Source organism: Danio rerio, chromosome 7 (assembly GCF_049306965.1).
Source record: "Danio rerio strain Tuebingen ecotype United States chromosome 7, GRCz12tu, whole genome shotgun sequence".
NCBI classification, from domain to species: Eukaryota; Metazoa; Chordata; class Actinopteri; order Cypriniformes; family Danionidae; genus Danio; species Danio rerio.
The window spans coordinates 40,366,573-40,386,896 of record NC_133182.1 but is presented as its reverse complement, the minus strand read 5'-3'; the positions used below and the strand labels follow the sequence as shown (position 1 = coordinate 40,386,896).

The 20,324-nt window shown below is 34.0% G+C and overlaps 2 protein-coding genes across 9 annotated transcripts in view; both read right to left on the bottom strand.

Annotated features, from left to right (window-relative positions):
* esyt2b (extended synaptotagmin-like protein 2b) overlaps positions 1-20,324 on the bottom strand; it is an 860,030-nt gene that overhangs the window by 158,066 nt on the left and 681,640 nt on the right. The window lies entirely within an intron of this gene.
* sorcs2 (sortilin-related VPS10 domain containing receptor 2) overlaps positions 1-20,324 on the bottom strand; it is a 299,601-nt gene that overhangs the window by 13,375 nt on the left and 265,902 nt on the right. For all 7 annotated transcript variants that reach the window (XM_073908837.1, XM_073908838.1, XM_073908839.1 and 4 more), the window contains exons 12-21: positions 19,882-19,958; positions 19,397-19,488; positions 15,458-15,565; positions 12,730-12,850; positions 9,937-10,070; positions 9,631-9,759; positions 4,806-4,977; positions 3,935-4,121; positions 2,353-2,486; positions 1,952-2,075 (exon numbers count right to left, since the gene is read on the bottom strand). In XM_073908837.1, coding sequence (XP_073764938.1) covers positions 1,952-2,075; positions 2,353-2,486; positions 3,935-4,121; positions 4,806-4,977; positions 9,631-9,759; positions 9,937-10,070; positions 12,730-12,850; positions 15,458-15,565; positions 19,397-19,488; positions 19,882-19,958 — 1,278 coding nt within the window. The remainder of the gene's footprint in view (positions 1-1,951; positions 2,076-2,352; positions 2,487-3,934; positions 4,122-4,805; positions 4,978-9,630; positions 9,760-9,936; positions 10,071-12,729; positions 12,851-15,457; positions 15,566-19,396; positions 19,489-19,881; positions 19,959-20,324) is intronic.

Below are 20,324 nucleotides of genomic sequence, written 5' to 3'. Positions count from 1 at the left end.
GAAAAACATTTTGGGCATAACTTTTACAGTAATGTACTTCAATTTATAACTTGACTAAATAAAATTTAGGATAATTTTTTACACAAAAAAGTCAAGCAGTACTTCATCCAATTAAAAATGTATCTTTAATGTAAATTCAAAAAATAGCTAAATATCAATGTTATCCACACAGGCCAGTGCATACTTATTAAACAGAAGCTCAATATGCTTTGTATTTAAATGGACTTAAAAATATTGTTTAAGGCAAATTATTAATTTTTTCATTGGCTCAAATTATCAAGTTTTCTGTAATTAGATGAATGAACATTTCATGGGATTTATTTTGCTTTGATTAAAGCTATATTTTCTTGTTTAGAACAAAAAGAAAATGTTAATTAATTGACTTTCTTCAAAAAGACAAATATTTTTTGTACCAGGTTACATAAAATTGTTCTCATGGAGATAGTAAATATATTGTTTTATTGTTCAAATTATTTATTTTTCATTGTGTCAACTGATATAATTTAGATGTGAACCATTACACTAAATATTTTTAATTGGATGAATGAAAGCTCTTGAAAGCTCAGTACATTAAAGGGCACCTATGGTGAAAAATCTACTTTTAAAGCTGTTATGACAGACATGTGTGTAAATATAGTGTATATACTGTCATATTGGGGTGAAATAAACACACCCAGTCCTTTTTTTTTCAAATTTAACAACATAAAAATGGTGGACCAATTGGATCGGTTTTCAGATCGACCGCAACGTAGGAGTGCGGTCCCCCCGCCCACCAATATTGATTGACAGCTGAGCGCATTAATATGTCTCCGCAGTAATGCAAATAATAATATCAACAAGACAGGATGAGAGCAAAGCAACCGGGAATAAAAGGTCTGTTCAGTTTGCTAGGATCATCAATCATCATCAAACGTGATCAAGAGAGAATTTTACAAGATTCACTTCAGATTCACTTCATCAGCACAGCCGCGTGTCTCTCTTTGTCTGTGCTATATGTGTGTGTGTGTGTGTGTGTGTGTGTGTCTGCGTCTGCGTGTCTACGCTATGTATGTGTGTGTGTCTGCGCTACGTGTCTGTGCTATGTGTGTGTGTTTGTCTGCACTGTGTGTGCCTGAACTCATTGTTGCAACTTCACAAAAAATGCATGAAATACTGATTGGTAAAGTTCTCACTGTAATATTTCTCACAAATGTGATCTGCTTCCTGAGGAAGCCAAGGGCGGCGATTGAGGCATGATAGAATCTCCAGACATTTTTGTTATTTCTTCACAGAATTTTGAAAAAAAAATTTCAGCTTAGTCCATTATTTATCATAGGTCGCCACAGTGAAATGAACCGCCAACTATTCCAGCATATGTTTTACACAGTAGAGGCTCTTCCAGCCACAACCCAGTACTGAAAAACACCCATACGCTCTCTCATTCACACACTCAAACACTACGGTCATTTTAGTTCATCCAGTTCAATTATAGCTGACTAAACCACACAGAAACGCCAACTGGTCATGCTGGGACTCGAACCCGTGAACTTCTTGCTGTGAGACGACAGTGCTAACCACAGAGCCACCGTGCTGCTGTTATTAGTCAAATCATTCAATCATTCATTTTCTTTTCGGCTTAGTCCCTTTATTAATCTGGGGTCGACATAGCCGATTGAATTGCCAACTTATCCAGCATACTGTATGTTTTACGCAGCGAAAGCCCTTCCAGCTGCAACCCATCTCTGGGAAACATCCATACACACTCATACACTACGGAAAATTTTGCTTACACAATTCACCTGTACCACATGTCTTTGGACTTGTTGGGAGAACATGCAAACTCAACACGAGACTCGAAACAGCGACCTTCTTGCTGTGAGGCGACAACACTACCTACTTCGCCACCGTTAGTCAATCACATTACTGAAATTAATAGAAACTGAATACATGAACATATGATCTTATAGCTTACCATAAACAATGACAGTTTTGCTGTCCTGCACCATGGAGCGACCATTCGAGGCCTGAACGGTCACAGGAACTTCACCCTCCTCAGAAAACCTAGTTATCAGACTGTTCTCCAGGGTCAGCTTTGGCTGTCAAAATCATATGTTTGTAAAATTATGTATTTGTTTAAAGCATAAGCACATTCAAGTATGAGCATCTTAATTATTTTACCATATCTTCAATAAGGAGGTACAGATTAAAGCATTAATCTTGAGCTTTGAACCAGTTCTAAAGATGCATCAAGCTAAATCTTGGATGAACTTTGTCAATGAATTTGCTACGTATAGTTTTAATGTTTAGAAACAAACACACAAACTAAAACTGAAAAATTAGCATATTCTATAGTCAATAATAAGCACAGAGTACCTGCATGTTGTCTCCAATCCACCAGTAAAACACAGTCAGGTTTGCCTCAGTGGGAAGCACTATAGCTGTGAGATTTACATCTTGATTTCGACCAGCGATTGGGACAACCTCTAGATGAACATCCTGTAGAGGAGCTGGATAAAGGAAGAAAAAAAAATCTAGATAAAAATTTAGAAATAGAAACAGGGATTTAAGCCTGTCCTGAGAGACAATGGCTTAAACGGTGTATGGTGGATAAAACACAATAACAAGCATTCATCTTTTGTTTAAAAGATAAGTATAAAATGATTAAATAAAATAATAAAAGAAGAACATTTGCTAATAAAAATATTAACTTTATAACTGTGTTTAATGTAATGTATATATTGCTTAAATGTTTGAAATAAAAACACTATTTAAAGAAGAAAGCTTTAAGAACTATAAAAATGTTATAATTTTTTCACTTTACAGTATCTTTATTTTGAATTTTATATTCTTATTTATTATTAGTTGTTTTTTCTTTTCTTTCTTTGATGTTGTCTCTTTAATGATACTGTAAGTACTGTAAATGTTCTCTGAATTTTTAGAAAAAGGGGAGAAGTGAGCTAGTTGTAGACTAGTATTAGTAGACTGTAGTTCACCCAAAAATGTAAATACTCAATATTTATTCTCCCTCAAGTAGTATCAAAAGTTTCTTTATTCTACTGAACACTAAAACAGATATTCTGAAGTAAGCTAAAAACCTTTAACCATTGACTTCCATAGCAGGAAAAATACTTTGAAAGTCAATAGTTACAGTTTTCCAGCTTTTTTCTTTTGTGCTCAACAAAGAAAGTCAAACAGGTTTGTGAGAAAGTGAATTGTGAGTAAATGATGACAGAATTTTCAGTTTTGTGTGAACTATCCCATTATTACTAGGGCTGATAAATGATATTTTTATCGAATCGTATTAAAATTGATGTCAATAACAATGATAAGCTCTTGACTTTTTTACTCTTTATTGATTTAAGAGCCAATCACACAGCAGAAATGTGCAACAAAGGGAATCTATAAGTGTGCTGATGTTAGAAATGCACATAATTTACGACTGCCAAATATTATAAAAATAAGTTATGCTTTTTAAAATACCCTCTAGCTTGTAGATTCAGTCTTTGTTGGGGTACTCTTTCACAACTGATATCAAAATATATACATTGTTCAACATGGAAAATAATTAATTGAGATTGCATTTTTGCCATATCGTCCAGCCCTTAATACCTGCTAACAATTGATTTGATGGTCCCTCGACAGACATTCTATAAATTAGATTTAATAATATATATATATATATATATATATATATATATATATATATATATATATATATATATATATATATATATATATATATATATATATATATATATATATATATATATATATATTCTACTCTCCAATGAGAATTAGTTAGTTGACATGTAATTGAAAAGTTCTAGTCAACAGAATACCTAAAGTGGATCATCAGTATGTGTAGCCTCAAAAAAGTTTACCCTGGCTAGCTTCTAAAATTGAATATAAACTCATTTAAACCTGCTTTGTTCTCACTTATTTTTGAAGAACTGACCTGTGACCTGGATATAAAGCATGGCTTGGTCATGTCCGGCAGAGTTTTCAGCCTTCACATTCACCCGGTAAACTCCTGGCTTCTCATAACGGTGCTGAATGGGTTCATCTGTTACAGTCAGGTTCTCATATATAGCCCTGACCCCGTCCATTAAATCCACCTGATACCTGGTGCTGCTGGTGTCACCCTGAGGAGTGAAACAAATACAATCACAATTAAAGATCTCTAAAATTCTTTAGTTTATCAAATTATAAACACAATTTTCAAGACACTGCAGGAATATGCACTGTTTTAATGCACTAGTTAATTTTGTTTTTGTTTTTTCAAATAGTTATTTTCAGTCTGTTGTAAAAAAAAACATCCAAAATAGGCTTCTAGCTGTTTCTTTTGTTAACCTTTATCTGTAGATTTCAATTATACGACTTTTGTAGATATGTTTTTCTGCATTAAGCCATAAATCTCCCCATCAGCAGCTTTCGTTTCATTCATTTCTACGTTCCAATGTTTTTTTTTTTACAAAGAGTACATGCCTATTTTGTCTAATTATATACAACATTTTCATCAACACAAATTAATGTAAAAAAATCCCTGTCTGTTGGAAGTATTTGAGAAACTCACAATAAATATTTCTCTTTAAAATCTCATTTTCAAATTTGTCAAAAAATAAATCACATATTTTAAATGTTCAGATTTTTTTTTGCAAGAAATATATGCAAAAAACTGTTTGTTTAGTTTAATTTGCATATTTTAAAGAAATGGTAGCAATACTTACTGTAATCAGTCAATTATGGAAGTATGATTTTGATTATTTTTGATCCAATTCATCTGCAGTGTCTTGCCTTATGAATCACAAATAATCAATGCCCTTCACCTGCTCCTGATGGACGATAAAGGTGATGTCATCTCCAGGAGCCACTGCCAGCATCTGTCCTTTGATGCCCAGCTGCAGGCCTTTAGGGGGCAGCAGAGGGCAGGAATGCTGCTTTGCGCTCTGTTCTTTATTCAAGCCACCCTCACAAACATTAGCGATGACCTTTCGGTAACTTTAACAGACAACACAAGACATGTTAGCCTTGACTTGATTATTTGCTTTAAACTGGAAAATCCATGTGTTTCTGAGAACTGAACGGAATCAGTTAGTTATAAGATGCATTGCTTACTTTAACAACAATGGTGATCTGTTACAAGAGGTGGAAAAAACATCTATTTAATGTGTCTGATTTAACATAAAACTTATAATAAATAAATAATAAACAAAACAAAACTTTGTTTTGAGTTTACTATTTTGCATTAGCGATTTGGCTCGATGAGAGTCTGCTAAATCTACTCTACATAGCCTACCGTTATGTAGGACCAGACAGAATCTGTGGACATTTTTTGCTATTTCAGCAAAGAATTTTGTAAAAAAAAATCTGCTGATATATGATGAAAGATTTTCATATCATAATGAGTATCATAACGAAAAACTTAATATATAAAATAAAAAAATACCTTTTTAACTTTTATTCAATGTTTACAATGCAAATCCAATTAAATTATTTTTTTTGTAAACAAAGTCTCTCACTTTGTTTTTAAAATATCTTAAATATCTACTCAAAGACAAAAAATATTACTTTAAAAACCGTATTGTAAATAAATCAAATTAACGTTTTCATATTAGTCAATAATATTACTGAAAATAATAAAAAAAACTGATTAGATATAAATTTACACACATTTACACAAGTAAATAAACAGACTCAATGATTGGCAGATTCCGTGTGGGCCTACCGATATAGTATTGATGAACACAAGTGTGATTTAGTTTACGCATTAAATTTGTATACTAATAATGCAGTGAAATCTGATCTGTTTGTTTAATCTTGTAAATGTAATTGGTTGCTGCAGTAATCATGTCAATACTGAGAGTGTGTTAGTGTGGAAAAAGAGGATGAAAAATGTAATATTTTTTCTACAGTTTTCACATATAATACGGAATTCATTTGCTTTTCACTACATATTAATTACCACAAGTTTTTTTCTCTAATAGATGATCTCTAATGCATCACCATTTCCAGGTGGTCTATAGCAGTGGTTCCCAAAGTAGAGGTTGCGAGACAATAAGGGGGGTGATTTCCAAAAACAAATTAATTTTATTAAACTATTAGAATTACCATATTTTATTAATAACCTACAAAATAAAAAAGTTGTAGGTACTAGTTACATTAAAAAACAACATGCAAATAAAAAAACCATCAGCCTTTCAAAAAAATGTTTGCAACTCCTAGGGTGATTATGTTATATTAAAGATGCAGCAAAAGCGTCAGATGCAGCACATTGATTTTATGGCACCAGGTTAAACTTTCCGACACCTTAACAATGAATAGACTTGGGTCTATTTTGTGTGCCATTTATATATTTATAACCACCTTAGACGATATTGGGGTTTGCCAATCACTGGCAATGCAATTTTGGGGGTTGCAGGATAAAAAGTTTGGGAACCCCTGGTCTAAATAGCTTAAACATCCTGCCAGTAAAGAAAAAAAAACATGCAAATAGAAAAACATTAACAAGATCAATATCAGCCGTTTGATAGCAAATTCTCATAACACATGTAAATACAGAAAAATCTGGCATTGGGGGACCCCAAAAAGTTATGAAGTTGGCTGTTTCATGTGTTGTCAGAGATCTGAGAGATGATTTGTTTATTTTAAAATTTTGGTCATATAGTTCCTCGCTAATAGTATTTTTAAGCCCTAATAATCTGACAAATTATACAACTTTTAAATAAAATGTTTCTTTTTTATTAAAAAAAAAAAACAAAAAAAAAAACGTGTTTTTATTAGTTTGACATTTTTCTTACCAAAAACAACACAACAACAATAAAAAAAAATTCAAGAAATATGCATGATAATACAAAGAAAATAATGGTAATGATAATTAAAATAAAGGGAAAAAAATTATTAAAAAGCAATTAGGGCATATACATGGTTTCAATGAAAATACAAAGAGGCAAGCAATAGGGGTAGTGAGCATATTAAGCATTAAACTGCTGCACAGAATCTGCATTATATTGGTCCAGGTGATCAAGAAATGGTTGCCATATATTGCAAAACTTATCAATAACTCCATAACGGACTCTTTCCATGTGCAATATTTAAGTGAGGTAAGTTAACCATGTCTTAAATTGAGGAGGAGAATCTGATTTCCACAGTTTTAGAATGACACTCTTAGCAATAACCATTCCATAAATTATAGAGCTTTGTATGGACACATAATCCAGCAGAGAATCCAAATATAGCAATTTCTAATAAAATGTTTCTAAATAAAAAATAAAAAGTTTGTGGGTTCATTACTTTTTTGGGGGCCCATAGCACATTTTCGTTGTGGTTTTTGCTATTTGCAGCACCTTTCTATATTTGCATTTGTTGGCAACCAATGTTTTCTCAATGTTGTAAATGTTTTTCTATTTGTATGTTTTCTTACCTTGCAGCATGTCTAAGCGCACTCGGCCACTGTACATCTGCACGAGATGCCAGAAGCAAACAATAAAAGGTGCTAATACACACTTGTGGTATGCTGTAATTTGAGTGGAAAGTCATGATCCTAACCTTTATCTCCATTGTGAAATCTGAGCTGGCCAGACAGCGATTCATCTTTTAGAAATCAATAAAATATTGCTGTCTGGGACTCTGGGAGTCTGGAGACTAGTAGTGTCTACTGTGACTTTAAAAGCTTGGCTTAAATTGAATTGTGCTGTTACTGCTGAGACTGTATTCACAACATGCAGAGACTACTCTACTAAACCTGGAAGCACTTTTTGAAACATCTCAACTTGAAAAGCGGATATGATGCAAAATTAATGTGTTTGGACTACTGATATTACACGTGAGGTATCAATGATTAAATAAATATTGAATTAATACTACCGGTAATTAAAAACTAACGGTCAAAAGTTTGGGGTCAGTTTTTTTATGTTTCTTTTTTTTTAAAGAAAATTATTCTGTTCATCTAGGCGGCATTTATTAAATGTAAAAAAATGCTAAATTGATACATTTTTATTAAAATTTGAAATAAGCTTTCTTATTGTATGTGGTTTCAAATTAAATTATTCCTCTAGTCATCATTGCTTTCATTACTATTACATTAATGATTATTATTATTAATATTAGAGGGATTTCTGAAGCATCATGTGACTCTGAAGACTGGTGTAATGAAGCTGAAATTTTATCTTTAAAATCACTAAAACTACTTTTGAAAAGTTGTTTTATATATTGCAATAACATTTTACTATTTCTACTGTATTTTTGATGAAATACATGCAGCATTGGTGAGCAGAATAAGCTTATTTTAAAACATTTCAAAATCCTACTGACCAAACTTTTGACCGGTAGTATAATTAATATATAATATAATCTGACCATTCAGACTATTCTCTCACAAGAATATGTCAAGCACATTTTATTAAGTAATATATTAGTATACTAGTACTTTGATATTAGTATGCATTCTATATAAAGTAGCCTAAACTAAATTACATATTTAGGACTAAATTGGTGCACATTTATTATAACAAACATGTTAAGGTATATTTTACGTGTAACACTCGCAGATGTTTTATGAAATTTCACTTTAGTATACACTCAGTAAACTACTAGTTCTATGGCTTTAATATTTTAAAATGAAATTTACATCATATTTATGAATTACATTTAATGAAAAACACTTTGGGCTCTATTTTAAGGATCTAGACGCAAAGTCTAAAGCTCAGGGCGAAAAAGCATTAAGAGAGTATCTGAATCCACTTTTGCTATAAGGATCTAGGCGCAAAGTCTAAAGCTCATGGGGCAAAAGCATTAAGGGCGTATCCCAATTCACTTTTGCTATTTTAAGGATGGGTAAATACACTCTGCACACTGGCGCATGGTCTGACAGGGTTGTGATTTACCCCACCTCCTTTCTTGACCAAAACACCCATGGGTCCACAAAGTGGCGTAAATGGATTTACTTTTTAAACAACATGGTGCGGAACGGGAAATTAGGGTTGCGCTGGTCTGAAAATAGCAACAAATCGCTCCAAACACATCTTGCGCCTTATTGCGTTGGGGGTATGATAGGGCCCTATATGTTATATAAGGTTCAAATTTATGTATTAAATTTTATACTTGAAATTAATAGTTTATTTTAAATATAATATGTATTTTAAATAGGTTTTAAGTAAGTTCTTATGTACCAGAGAACTAAACAAGAGTAAAGCCACAAGTCAAGCATATTTAATTCTACTTTTAAATAAATCTCAAACAAAACATCGAGTACACTTACAGGCTTGTTTAAACTTTTTTGTCAGTATAAATTAAGTATACTGTAAGTGTAATATTATAGGTGTGTAAATGTATATTTATTAGAAGTACATAAAAAGTAGTGTAAAAGTATGCTTTCATATTTTTAAGCTTAAAAAAACAAACTGGTACTACTGTCAGTCTGAATAAAGCCTTCATTTACGGTGTCTATGACATGAATGAGTGGGTGTTTTCCGCAATTTGACATTTACCATGCTTGTTCAGTGTAAAAATGGATATATTCTGTAAGCATGGTGATTATGCTTTATACATTTCACAATGTTTAACAGTGTGTGTGTGTGTGTGTGTATGCGTGTGCATGTATGTGCATGTGTGTGTGTGTGTGTGTGTGTGTGTGTGTCTGTGTCTGTGCATTACCCTGTGCTAGATTTATAGCTGTGTCCTAAATGGCAGTTTTCAGGTGGAGCATCAGGATTATGCCAGAAGTCCGGATAACAGCGATCCCCCTCTAACCTGAGACTGGGAGCTCGCTCAAAGCCATAGTCACTGAGAACACACACAGAGAGTGAGAGATGTAAAGCTCTATTTTTAGCCTCAGATCTAATTCACAATGCACAGTACTGGGGATTGAAAATGAAGTCAGGACTCTAAGCTAAAGCAAAGATGTCAGTGTTTGATTGCAATTAACTTGAAGTGTGCAAAGGTTATCTCTCTGTTTCCTACCAGGTGAAGTCTTTCTCTGAGCAGGGGCAAGGTTTGGCTGTTAGCGCTGATGTATAACTTTTCCCTTTAATGCAGAACGATGTCTCTTTCCTCCTTCTGTAAACTCGCTCTTGGCCCATGATGCATTTCTCTCCCTGTAGGAGAAAACATGTCATGCATTTACATTCATGGTATAGTAAACTGATTCATAATCTAGATGACAAATAATTTCCATAACAGACACAACTAAATTATTACTGTTTTGTGTTTTTTTCATTTATTATAATTATGGTTGTACTTCACTTAATGGGTTAGTTTACCCAAAAATGTAAATTATGTAGTTAATTGTTCATCATCATGTTGTTTTATAGCCCTGAGACCTTTGTTCTTTCGATATATACAAATTAAGATATGTTAGGTGAAAACAGAGTGCCCTTAGCAGGGTAAATCGACCTTCAGCTATGGCCCCCGCTGCTGGAATCTGCTTCAGAAATAATCAGATGTGCTCCAACATTAGGTACATTGAAATCAAGACTGAAAACACATCTGTTTAGCTGTGCCTTTACTAAATGAGCACTGTGCTAAGTCCAACAGATCACACTATTATGTCTTTATTTTCTTTTTCATTCTTTTATAATCTGTTTTAAAACATTTTAATCTGTTTTTAGAATTAGAACTAGAAATCTTTATTGTCCACTCGTGTGAAAATTTGTTTTTGGCCTCCCAAACATCACAAATACAAAACACAAACACAAAGCACAAACACAAAGCTTCCTACACCACAGTTTACCAACACACAATACTAGCTCCAATACTAAACCCCAGAATAACAAAGTACTTCATGCTCATTGATTCAATATTCTAATTGCAGACGGTATAAAAGATTTCTTAAAAATATTTGTTTTTGCTGTGGGTACTCTGTATCGTCTACCAGAAGGAAGCTTTTCAAGTTCAAAATATAGAGGATGGGTGAAGTCCTGAACTATCTGTGTTGCTTTGTGTCTGGTCTGGTTTAAATACTGTTCCACAAGCTGCTTCTGGGGGTCCATTATGATCTTACTAGCCGTTGAAATATTTATTTGTAATAATTTTTAATTCTTTTCTTGTTTCTTTTGTTTTTGTTTATGTAAAGGCCTTTGAATTACCATTGTGTATGAAATGTGCTATATAAATCAATCTTGCCTTGTTATAATTGGCACAGCCTGTCCTGAGGAGATTCAAAGTCCAGAAAAACATTTAAAAAACATCTTTAAAATCTTTTATATGCTGTCAGTGGTTTTAATGTGGATTTTAATATCAAGCTATGAGAATACATTTGTCCACAAAAAAACAGGATTTAATTTAACAATTTCTACTCCTCAGTGTCAGTATAGGCTCCGCCTGTGCTTTGATTCATCAAGGATTAGACAGTGTTCTAGGCTGTCGCCAGTGTTGCCACTGGCTTGCATGGTTCAGGACTTGTAGAGCTGCCTATGGATGGATTTGCTCTTCAGTGTTTGAACTTTCTGCAGTGAATATTAAACAACCCAAGCTCATTCTGGAAACTGAGCCTTGCGGATGTTTCTGGAGACCGCGATTTACGTGGCCGGAGGTACGTACGGCCGCATTTAGTTTTTTTCGAGCGACTGCTGCGGGGCGGTGTGGCGCCACTCCGCCCCTCCTCTTCGCGCTCGGCGGCCGACGGCTCGCCTCCGAGTGGAGGGCTTTCCCGATGCAACCAGTTTGTCCGCTTAGCTCACAGCGTTGCATCGGCGGAGCGGAGGCCCCGGAGGAGGAGCCAGCCTGCGGGGATGACGACCGGGATCAAGTCCAGGGAACAGCGGTTCCGGAAATCAGGTAAGAGGAAAAACAGAATCCGAAAAATAAGGGCGAGAACGCGGCGGGATCCGAAAACACGGTCGAAATCGAAGACAAGAGAGGCCCCCGAGAGGCGCCCGAGACGCGAAAAAGCGCGCACAGCGGCCTCTCGCGGATCCGCGAAAACAAAAACCGCTCAAATACGTACCTCCCGGGACGTAAATCGCGGTCCGCAGAAACGTCCGCAGAGCTACGCTTCCACAATGAGCCCGGGTTGATATTAAACCACACTAAACTGAACTTCAACACTGAAAACTGGACTGACACTGTTTCAATTTACTTTAATCTTCTATACGAAGCTGCTTTGACACAATATACATTGTAAAAGCACTATACAAATAAAGGTGAATTGAAAATTGAAATTGGATTCAAACAGTATATAGTGATATCCAGAGTGTACATCACTGCAAAATGCTCTTGAACACGCACAATATACTGACACTGAGGAGAAGAAACCATTGAACGAAGTGAGTATTTTTGTTGTATGTGATCACATAAAGATATTTTCATAGCTTGATAATATTTTGATTGAACCACTGAAGGCATATGGTCTATTTTAAGGATGTTTTTGACACCTTTCTGGAAAGAGTCAGGACTGTTGAGGATAAGGAAGCTCTCGGTTTTCATCCAAAGCATCTTATTTTGTGTTCCGAAAATGAATGAAACCTAAAAATGAGTCTCTGAGGTTTAGTAATTAATAACTAAAGTTTCATTTTTGGGTGAACTAAATCTTTGACAAGTACTTACAGTCTACTTATGCAAGAAAGAATCAAGTTATAGCTATATAGGTTGATGGGTAGTACCTAAACATACACTTTGTGTAATAACTATGATAAGTACATAGTATGTACATTGTGACATTTGGTATTGAGCGTTTTTGTTGTTGTTGTATTTTTGGTTTGTATTTGATGAGCAGGAACTTGTTGAGAGGTCAGTCATAAAACAGTGAGATATTACCTGTAGGTCAGTGAGCTTCCAGGAGTCATAATCAGCTTCTGTGCACTGTCTGGGAAATGACTGCCGAAAATCTACCTTCACCAGCTCCCAATCTGAACGGTAACTTATGTGGCCAAACACCCTGTTCACATCAGTAAACAAACATAAACACATAAGCCTCCATCTGGCCCTTAATCCATAAACATAGCATTATCCACCAATCTGTGACAAAACTAAAAAAAATAATTCACTGAAACAAAGTTATTCATCCCTTTCACTAAACGCGAGACTATTGGAGTGTATCCTTGACTTTGAATCACAACACATTCTATACCCAATTAAGCATTTTGGGATCAGCAAATGAATAACTCATTCATCAGCAGTGTGTTACTAATGAGCAGAGGCCTCTTTAATTGAGGCCTTTGAATCTCACGTCGCCTTTATGAACAGGGCAGCCTCTTTATAATACAGGGACCACCTGCTGTTCTGTGTCTATGGGAAGATGCTCTCTATTTGATGCCAAATAAAGAACTGTTCACCACCACAAGGTGGAACCCTGCATCTGTGGTTTTAAAATTCAATGCAAGGGTGCTATGAACAATTACAAATGCTTTAAAAAGGCAGTACTCATATCTGACATGGGCTATATTGCTTTACAATGGTCTGTGTCCAAATTTATTTACCATCTGAAGGCTAGCAGTGGGAAATAAACTCAGAATACTCTGCCAATTGTAGTCATACAGATAAGTGTTATACAGTAATCTTTAGAAACTGTAAAATGTTTATTTTTGCTTGTTTGGACCCACAATAAAAGTATTTTTTTTGGGGGGGGGGGGGGGGGGTAATGAAGAATGAAAACTTCCCTCAAGGAAGCACTTCATTTAGTTAAGTAGGAATATTCAGTTTGTGATTGACTAAAAGTTTGAAAGCAAAATCCTCTTCTGCAAAATGTTCTTCATAAGTGAATGGCAGTCAAGCTTAGACAGCACAAACAAATTGACTGAGAGCAAGGAAAATGAAATGTATATTATTATATCCTAATAGCCATAAAATCAACACAGGAATCATAAAAATAACACACAGTGACTAAATCATTCAGAAAATGTACAGTTACTTCAAATTATTTGAAGCCATCCTATAAAAACAACAACTCATCAATTACAACAATTTATGAAGTGTAATATTAAACTAATTTCAGAAGAAGAGCGCTCATGATTGACCCATCTGGCCCACATGAGCTAATCATGATCCTCCAATCAAAAGATCCCAAGACACTATATATATCCACATTTTCTTTCTACAACTCTCTATATCTGGAACAAACCCCTTTCCTCCCCTTCTTCCTCCTTTGTCCAGAAGAGGTGACAAGGCGGACCAGTAATTAGCGCTGTTGCCTCACAGCAAGAATACAACTGGCTCCGCGTCCTCGCCGGGCCATCTAGTATTTCTGTGCGGAATTTGCATGTTGTCCCTGTGTCTGCGTGGGTTTCCCCTGGGTTCCCCGGTTTCCTCCCATCGTTCAAATATGCTCTATTTTAAAGACAAAATTAGCCTGAGTCTCTTTTCCTAAATGTCTTACTCTCAGGAAGTTCACCCTAGCCTTAGCAGCGAGAGAGTTTTGAGTTCGACCTGAGCTCTATCTCCCCTTGCCCTGCAAAAGGGAGGGAGCCCTGGGCTCGAGGATCCCCTGAGCTCAAGGCTCTCTTCCGGGACAGCATGCCAAACAAGCTATTAATAAGTGTGAATTCTTGAAATTGCAGTTTTAAACCATACTATTGAATGCTAAACTGGTCAAAACTAATACAGGACCCTATAGCTATTCGGCTGCATTTGAAATCGCATACCCTTCTATTATACAGTAGGCAAAAAATAAATAAATAAATGCTTGTGACCAATAAAGTACAGTTCTGGAAAACAAAACTAAGAAACCACTTTAACAGTATTATCAGTTATCTCCATTGCCATTGATAGGAGTTGCCATTGATATGTGCATGTTCAGAGGAAAATGCTCATTTGTGTTATTTTATAAACTACTAAAATAACAATTTCACAATTTCATAGTGATATTTCATTATTTCAAAAGATAGTAATGTGTTTAAAATATAATAGTTAGTATAAATTAAACAACCAAAGCTTTCCCGAGAGATGGGTTGCAGCTGGAAGGGCATCCGCTGCGTAAAAACATATGCTGGAAAAGTTGGCGGTTCATTCCACTGTGGCGACCCCGGATTAATAAAGGGACTACACTCAAAAGAAAATAAATGAATGATGAAAACATCAATGCTTAAATGTCCATGATGTATGTTGTTCATAAGATTTTTTTTCTTTCAAGGACAATAAACCATACTACTACTACTTAACAAAAATGTTTTAATCAAAAAAGTCCTAGCTATTTATGGCAAACCCAGAGAACCGCTAATAACTTTTAAAGTGGTCTCTTAATTTTTATTATTCACATTTATAAAGTACTAAAATCATGCAAAAATGTCCCTGGTGACCTACTCCTTCATGGTGAGATATTGATGTGTGCATACAATGGACACTTTGAGGCCAATGGAGTGGATTTATGAATGGCAGTAAAGCGACACAACTGAAGCTGCATAGGGGATGGAGTTTGTTCCACAGAAGAAAGTAAAACAGGCTTGTTGATATGAGGGTGAGTAAATGTTAACAGAGTCTTCTTTTTCAATTAACTAATTTTAAAGTTGGCTAATAGCATTTTTTTAAAAGAGAAAGAACTCATACTCACGTCATAACCAGTGTCTCATCTCCAGGTTCACTCAGAAGTCCGTCCACAAACACAGAAGTGCTGGTAAAGTTATGAATGCTCCACGTTCGTCCTTCATCTATGCTGAACCTAAAACAAACGTTGCAATCATCATGCATGTAAGTATCATGCATGTTTGCACTATTATTAATAACCATAATTTGATGGATTATATTTTTTTCATAGAGTGCCCAAATACACGTTATATACTGTACATGCAATGTATGTTGATATGTTTAGTTCATGTTTACATTTGTTGATCTTTCCCCATTTGTTTGTGATGGTTTGCTCCATTTATTATTGGACTGTTTTAATATTGTTACGGGGGTGCTTTTAGTGAGAATAAAATGCATAGATAAGAAAGATGAAGCAACAGTTTATTTATTTATTTTTTTTTTTTGAGTTTTATGCCTATTCTGCAAAAAAAGATTTGAAACTTGAACAAAACCAATAATTAATATAATATAATATAATATAATATAATATAATATAATATAATATAATATAATATAATATAATATAATATAATATAATATAATATAATTTAATATAATATAATATAATATAATATAATACAATGTAATATAATATAAAATAAATTATAATATAATATAATATAATATAATATAATATAATATAATATAATATAATATAATATAATATAATATAATATAATATAATATAATGTAATATAATATAAAATAAAATAAATTATATTATAATATATATAATATAATATAATATAATATAATATAATATAATATAATATAATATAATATAATATTTACATTAAAAACATCTTCTGAATGCTATTTTTCTTATTATAAACATCCTGAACTTCCTGTCGTCTAAAATAAAAATCAGTCAGTCAGTTGGTGTTGATTTTCACAATGTGAAATGTGAGGGTTTGCAGGCTACAAGCCAGCATTAGCACTACAAGCTCTTAGTCCTATACTGACAGAAGCGGTTGTTTGCTCTGCCAAAACTCAATGCCGATGAAGCCTTCAAGGCTTATGTGAGAGATGGTAATGATTTTCTCTTTGATCTTCATATAGGATTCCTTTTTACTCGCATTTGAGGAGCAAGGTGAACATGATACGTAGTGTGTGAATCACTTCATTTTCTGTGAGTCTGAGGCTGACTGAGTGCAGAGATTTGGTCTGCTCGGTGGACTGAAGAGCCCTCCAATGCCAAATCAGCTTCTTAAAGCAGTCATTCAAAAGGATTACCAGCACCCAATCAGATCAGTAAGAATCAGGGAGGGAATGTCTTGAATTCTTGTTTTTTATACTAGTCTGACCTTCTTTACTGCGTTTACTGCTCTGTTTATCGTGTCAGCAACTGTGCACATTTGGGTTTAGTTATGTTTTTGAGTTTGAATGCATGCAAATGAATTAACTTTACTACTGTACTTAACTACATTTCAACTCACTGTTCAAATGATCTGTTTACAGGTAGTCTCAATGATTCACTTAACTTACAAACTGATTAAAAACTGATGTCAAAACTGGTGTCCACTCAGCTTGAGTGTTTGCAATTGATGGTATGAAATGTCTAATGGTGAGTTTTAGGATTTATTATTGTAAATAAAATCACATTTAGGTCACAACTGTCAGTTGTTTGTGAGCTTAATCTGCTGTAAAAGGCCAAGTTGTTTATACCCTCTCTGCTTGAATGTGGAAATGTCCACATAAGCGTATTTCCATCTAAACATTCAAAATTAGAACATAATGTTAAAGAGATCATTTGCCCAAAAATTAAAATTCTGACATGTACCCACCATTTTTTTGAGTTTCTGGTAACACTTTATAATAACTACACACTATGAATAATTTGATAAGCCTTAGCATATAGTGAATTCCTTATCTGTTAAGCATTACCTCTACATTAATAGAGATGATAAGCAGTTTATAACTGCAGATACAAATACTCTATTCTTGACTTATATGTACATTTAAAATGTGCTTAATGATTGTATTGTCATAATTTGTTATTGATTTATTTTTCATTACTAAATTAAGTCTTGCATCATTTACAAACCAGTTATTTGAGAGAAGTTGCTGGTTTTTAAAGACTATCCAGAATGCGTAAGTAAATGATTAATAAACTATTCAAATAAACATGTATATATTTTATTATTGAGCCATATATTAATAGTTAATTTTTATGTTAATAAATGCTTTATTAACTCAACTTCATCCAGTTTTGTGACCTAATCTAAAGTGAGGATAGTTAAAGGCTCTGTTAAATTTTAAACAGGAAAAAACAACAACTTTATTCATTTCTATTAATTTAATAACGAAACTGTATCAAATGAAAAATACAGTAAATCTTTGTTCTCTTAATTAAAATATGATGTGCAGTTTAAACATTGCTAAATGACATTGAAATGTTGCATTATATTATATTGTTAAATTATTATATTATTGTTGTTTTATCCAATTTTATGTCATATTTTGACACTCCTGTTATTCAGCAAAGTTTAAACTGTACAGTAGATATAACTTTTAGATAAGATTGCAAATATTATGGCTCATTTGATACTGAGCCTTTAACTGTCATTTATAAGGGATTTATAATGCATATATAGTTCTGACTTTAGATTAGGTCACAAAACTGGATGAAGTGGATTTAGTAAAGCATTCATTAACATACAAATTAACTAAAAGTATATGCCAGAATAATAATATATAAATGTTGATGTGAATAGTTTAATAATCATTTACTAACTCATTCTGAATTATCTTAAAAAACCCAACTAAACTTAAATACAAATGATTTGTAAATAATGCAATAGTTAATTTAGTACTGAAAAATTAACCAGTAACAAGCATGAAAGTACAATTATTAAGCACATTATAGGCATCCACTAATTTCCATTAAAATTTTTTTTTCCTAATATGAAATTCATTGGGTGCCAGCAACAAACATTCTTCAAAATATCTTCTTTTTTGTTCAACAGAAGAAAGAAATCCTAAAGGTTTAAATACACAAGAGTAACAAGAAATTAGTTTCCATTTTTTTAAATAACTCAAATGAATGCTCATGACTTTTCCCCACAGGTGTAGAACATAATAGACACAAAACTATCTTGGATATAAATCAAGTATAAAGTTTCATGAAATGCTGACACATTTTTCTCTGCATTACTTCTTTATAATATTTGTATATTTTTATATTTTCCAGCACTCGTATTATGTATTTTTTGTTTTGTTTTGTGTTTTTACTTGTTTGAACATTTTTATTATCATTAATTAACATTATGGTCATCAGTATATATGTCAAATAATCCAATTATTAATAAATAACATGAAACTATAAAATATCAGGGTGGCAGGATGGTTAGCACTGTTGCCTCACAGCAAAAAGGTCACTGGTTTGAGTTCTGGCTGGACTAGTTATCAATCCTGTGTGGAGTTTGCATGGTCTTCCTATGTCAGCATGGGTTTCCTCCGGGTGCTCCAAAGACCTATGTGTGAATTGAATAAACTAAATTGGCCTTAGTGTATGAGTGGGTGTGTAAATGCAAGATTGTATGGGTGTTTCCCAGTGCTGGGTTGTGGCTGGAAGGGCATTCGCTTTGTAAAACACATGCTAGATAAGTTGCCGGTTCATTCCAATGTGGCAACCCTTGACAAATCAGAGACTAAGCCAAAATAATTAATTAATTGATGATTAAACATAGCATACCAATAAGCTATTTTTACTTGTAATGCTTAAGCACATTAAAACCAAGTTTGCTTTTAGGTAAAACCTGCAAAAGAAAGACTAAATGCATTTACTGGAGTAGCATTTTTATTTCTACTTAGTATCACTATTAGGAGTATCTACTTTTTTTTTTGGTGCTTGATTTGTGCACTTTATCCTCCTCTGACTACAATTTTATATGTCCAGACATTATGTTACAGAGAAATGACTTACTTGAGTATTTTTAAAGGGATCGAGGTGTCCTTAATGGCCACAATGACACCACCATGATCCAGATAGAGAATGTGGTGCTCTTCTTCAAAAACCTAAAGAAATAAAGGCGTTTAACTTTAGTCACCATCACTGTAATAATCAAGAATCAGCGTCGTTAGAGAAAATTCAGTTGAGCAAACGAGAGGCAGCAACAATCCTGGAAATCACAGAGAGGACATTAAGACAGACAGATGAGTCTGCCACATACTGAGCCCTGAAACGCTACAAATGAGAGGGTGTCAGATGAGATTGGGCAGAATGAGGACATGAGAAAGAGAGAACTCAAAGAACAAACCCAACCCAGTCAGCAGGGAAAGATGGGTGTTAAATAATAGCAAAGCTCAAGCGTCGTGACAAGTCACAGAACAAGACATTTTTCAGACAGCGAATAATCGCTGCAAAACTAGCTCGCAGATCATTAGTGTTGTCTTTGAGTTCAATCTCACCTGTCTCCAGGTCTTGCCACAGTCTGCCGTGATGTACATCTCCTCTTTATACTCCACCAGCTGAGAGCCGAGGTTACCTGAAGAGAAGATTCAGACAGAACAACTTCACAAAAACACAGAGACAGAGAGAGCATCTTTAATTTGGCTCTTGTTTAACTTGAGGCGAAGCAGCAATTTTCTTCACTTTGTTTGATTTAAGAGCGAGGGAGGAGTAGACGTGAGCGAGTTACATATAAAGAGAACATGACTGGGAAAAAACTGGAGGCTGTTGCGGATCAAAGACTTAAAACTTGTTAGAGCTGAACATTTTACTGAGAAAGAGAGTGTGCAATAATGGCAAGAGAAAGCTGGGGTTTGATGGAGACTATCATTTATTGGCTGAAAACAAGCTGCACTTCATTGATAACTCTTTTCAAAGTAGAGGCTGAGGGACTCTAAACTAA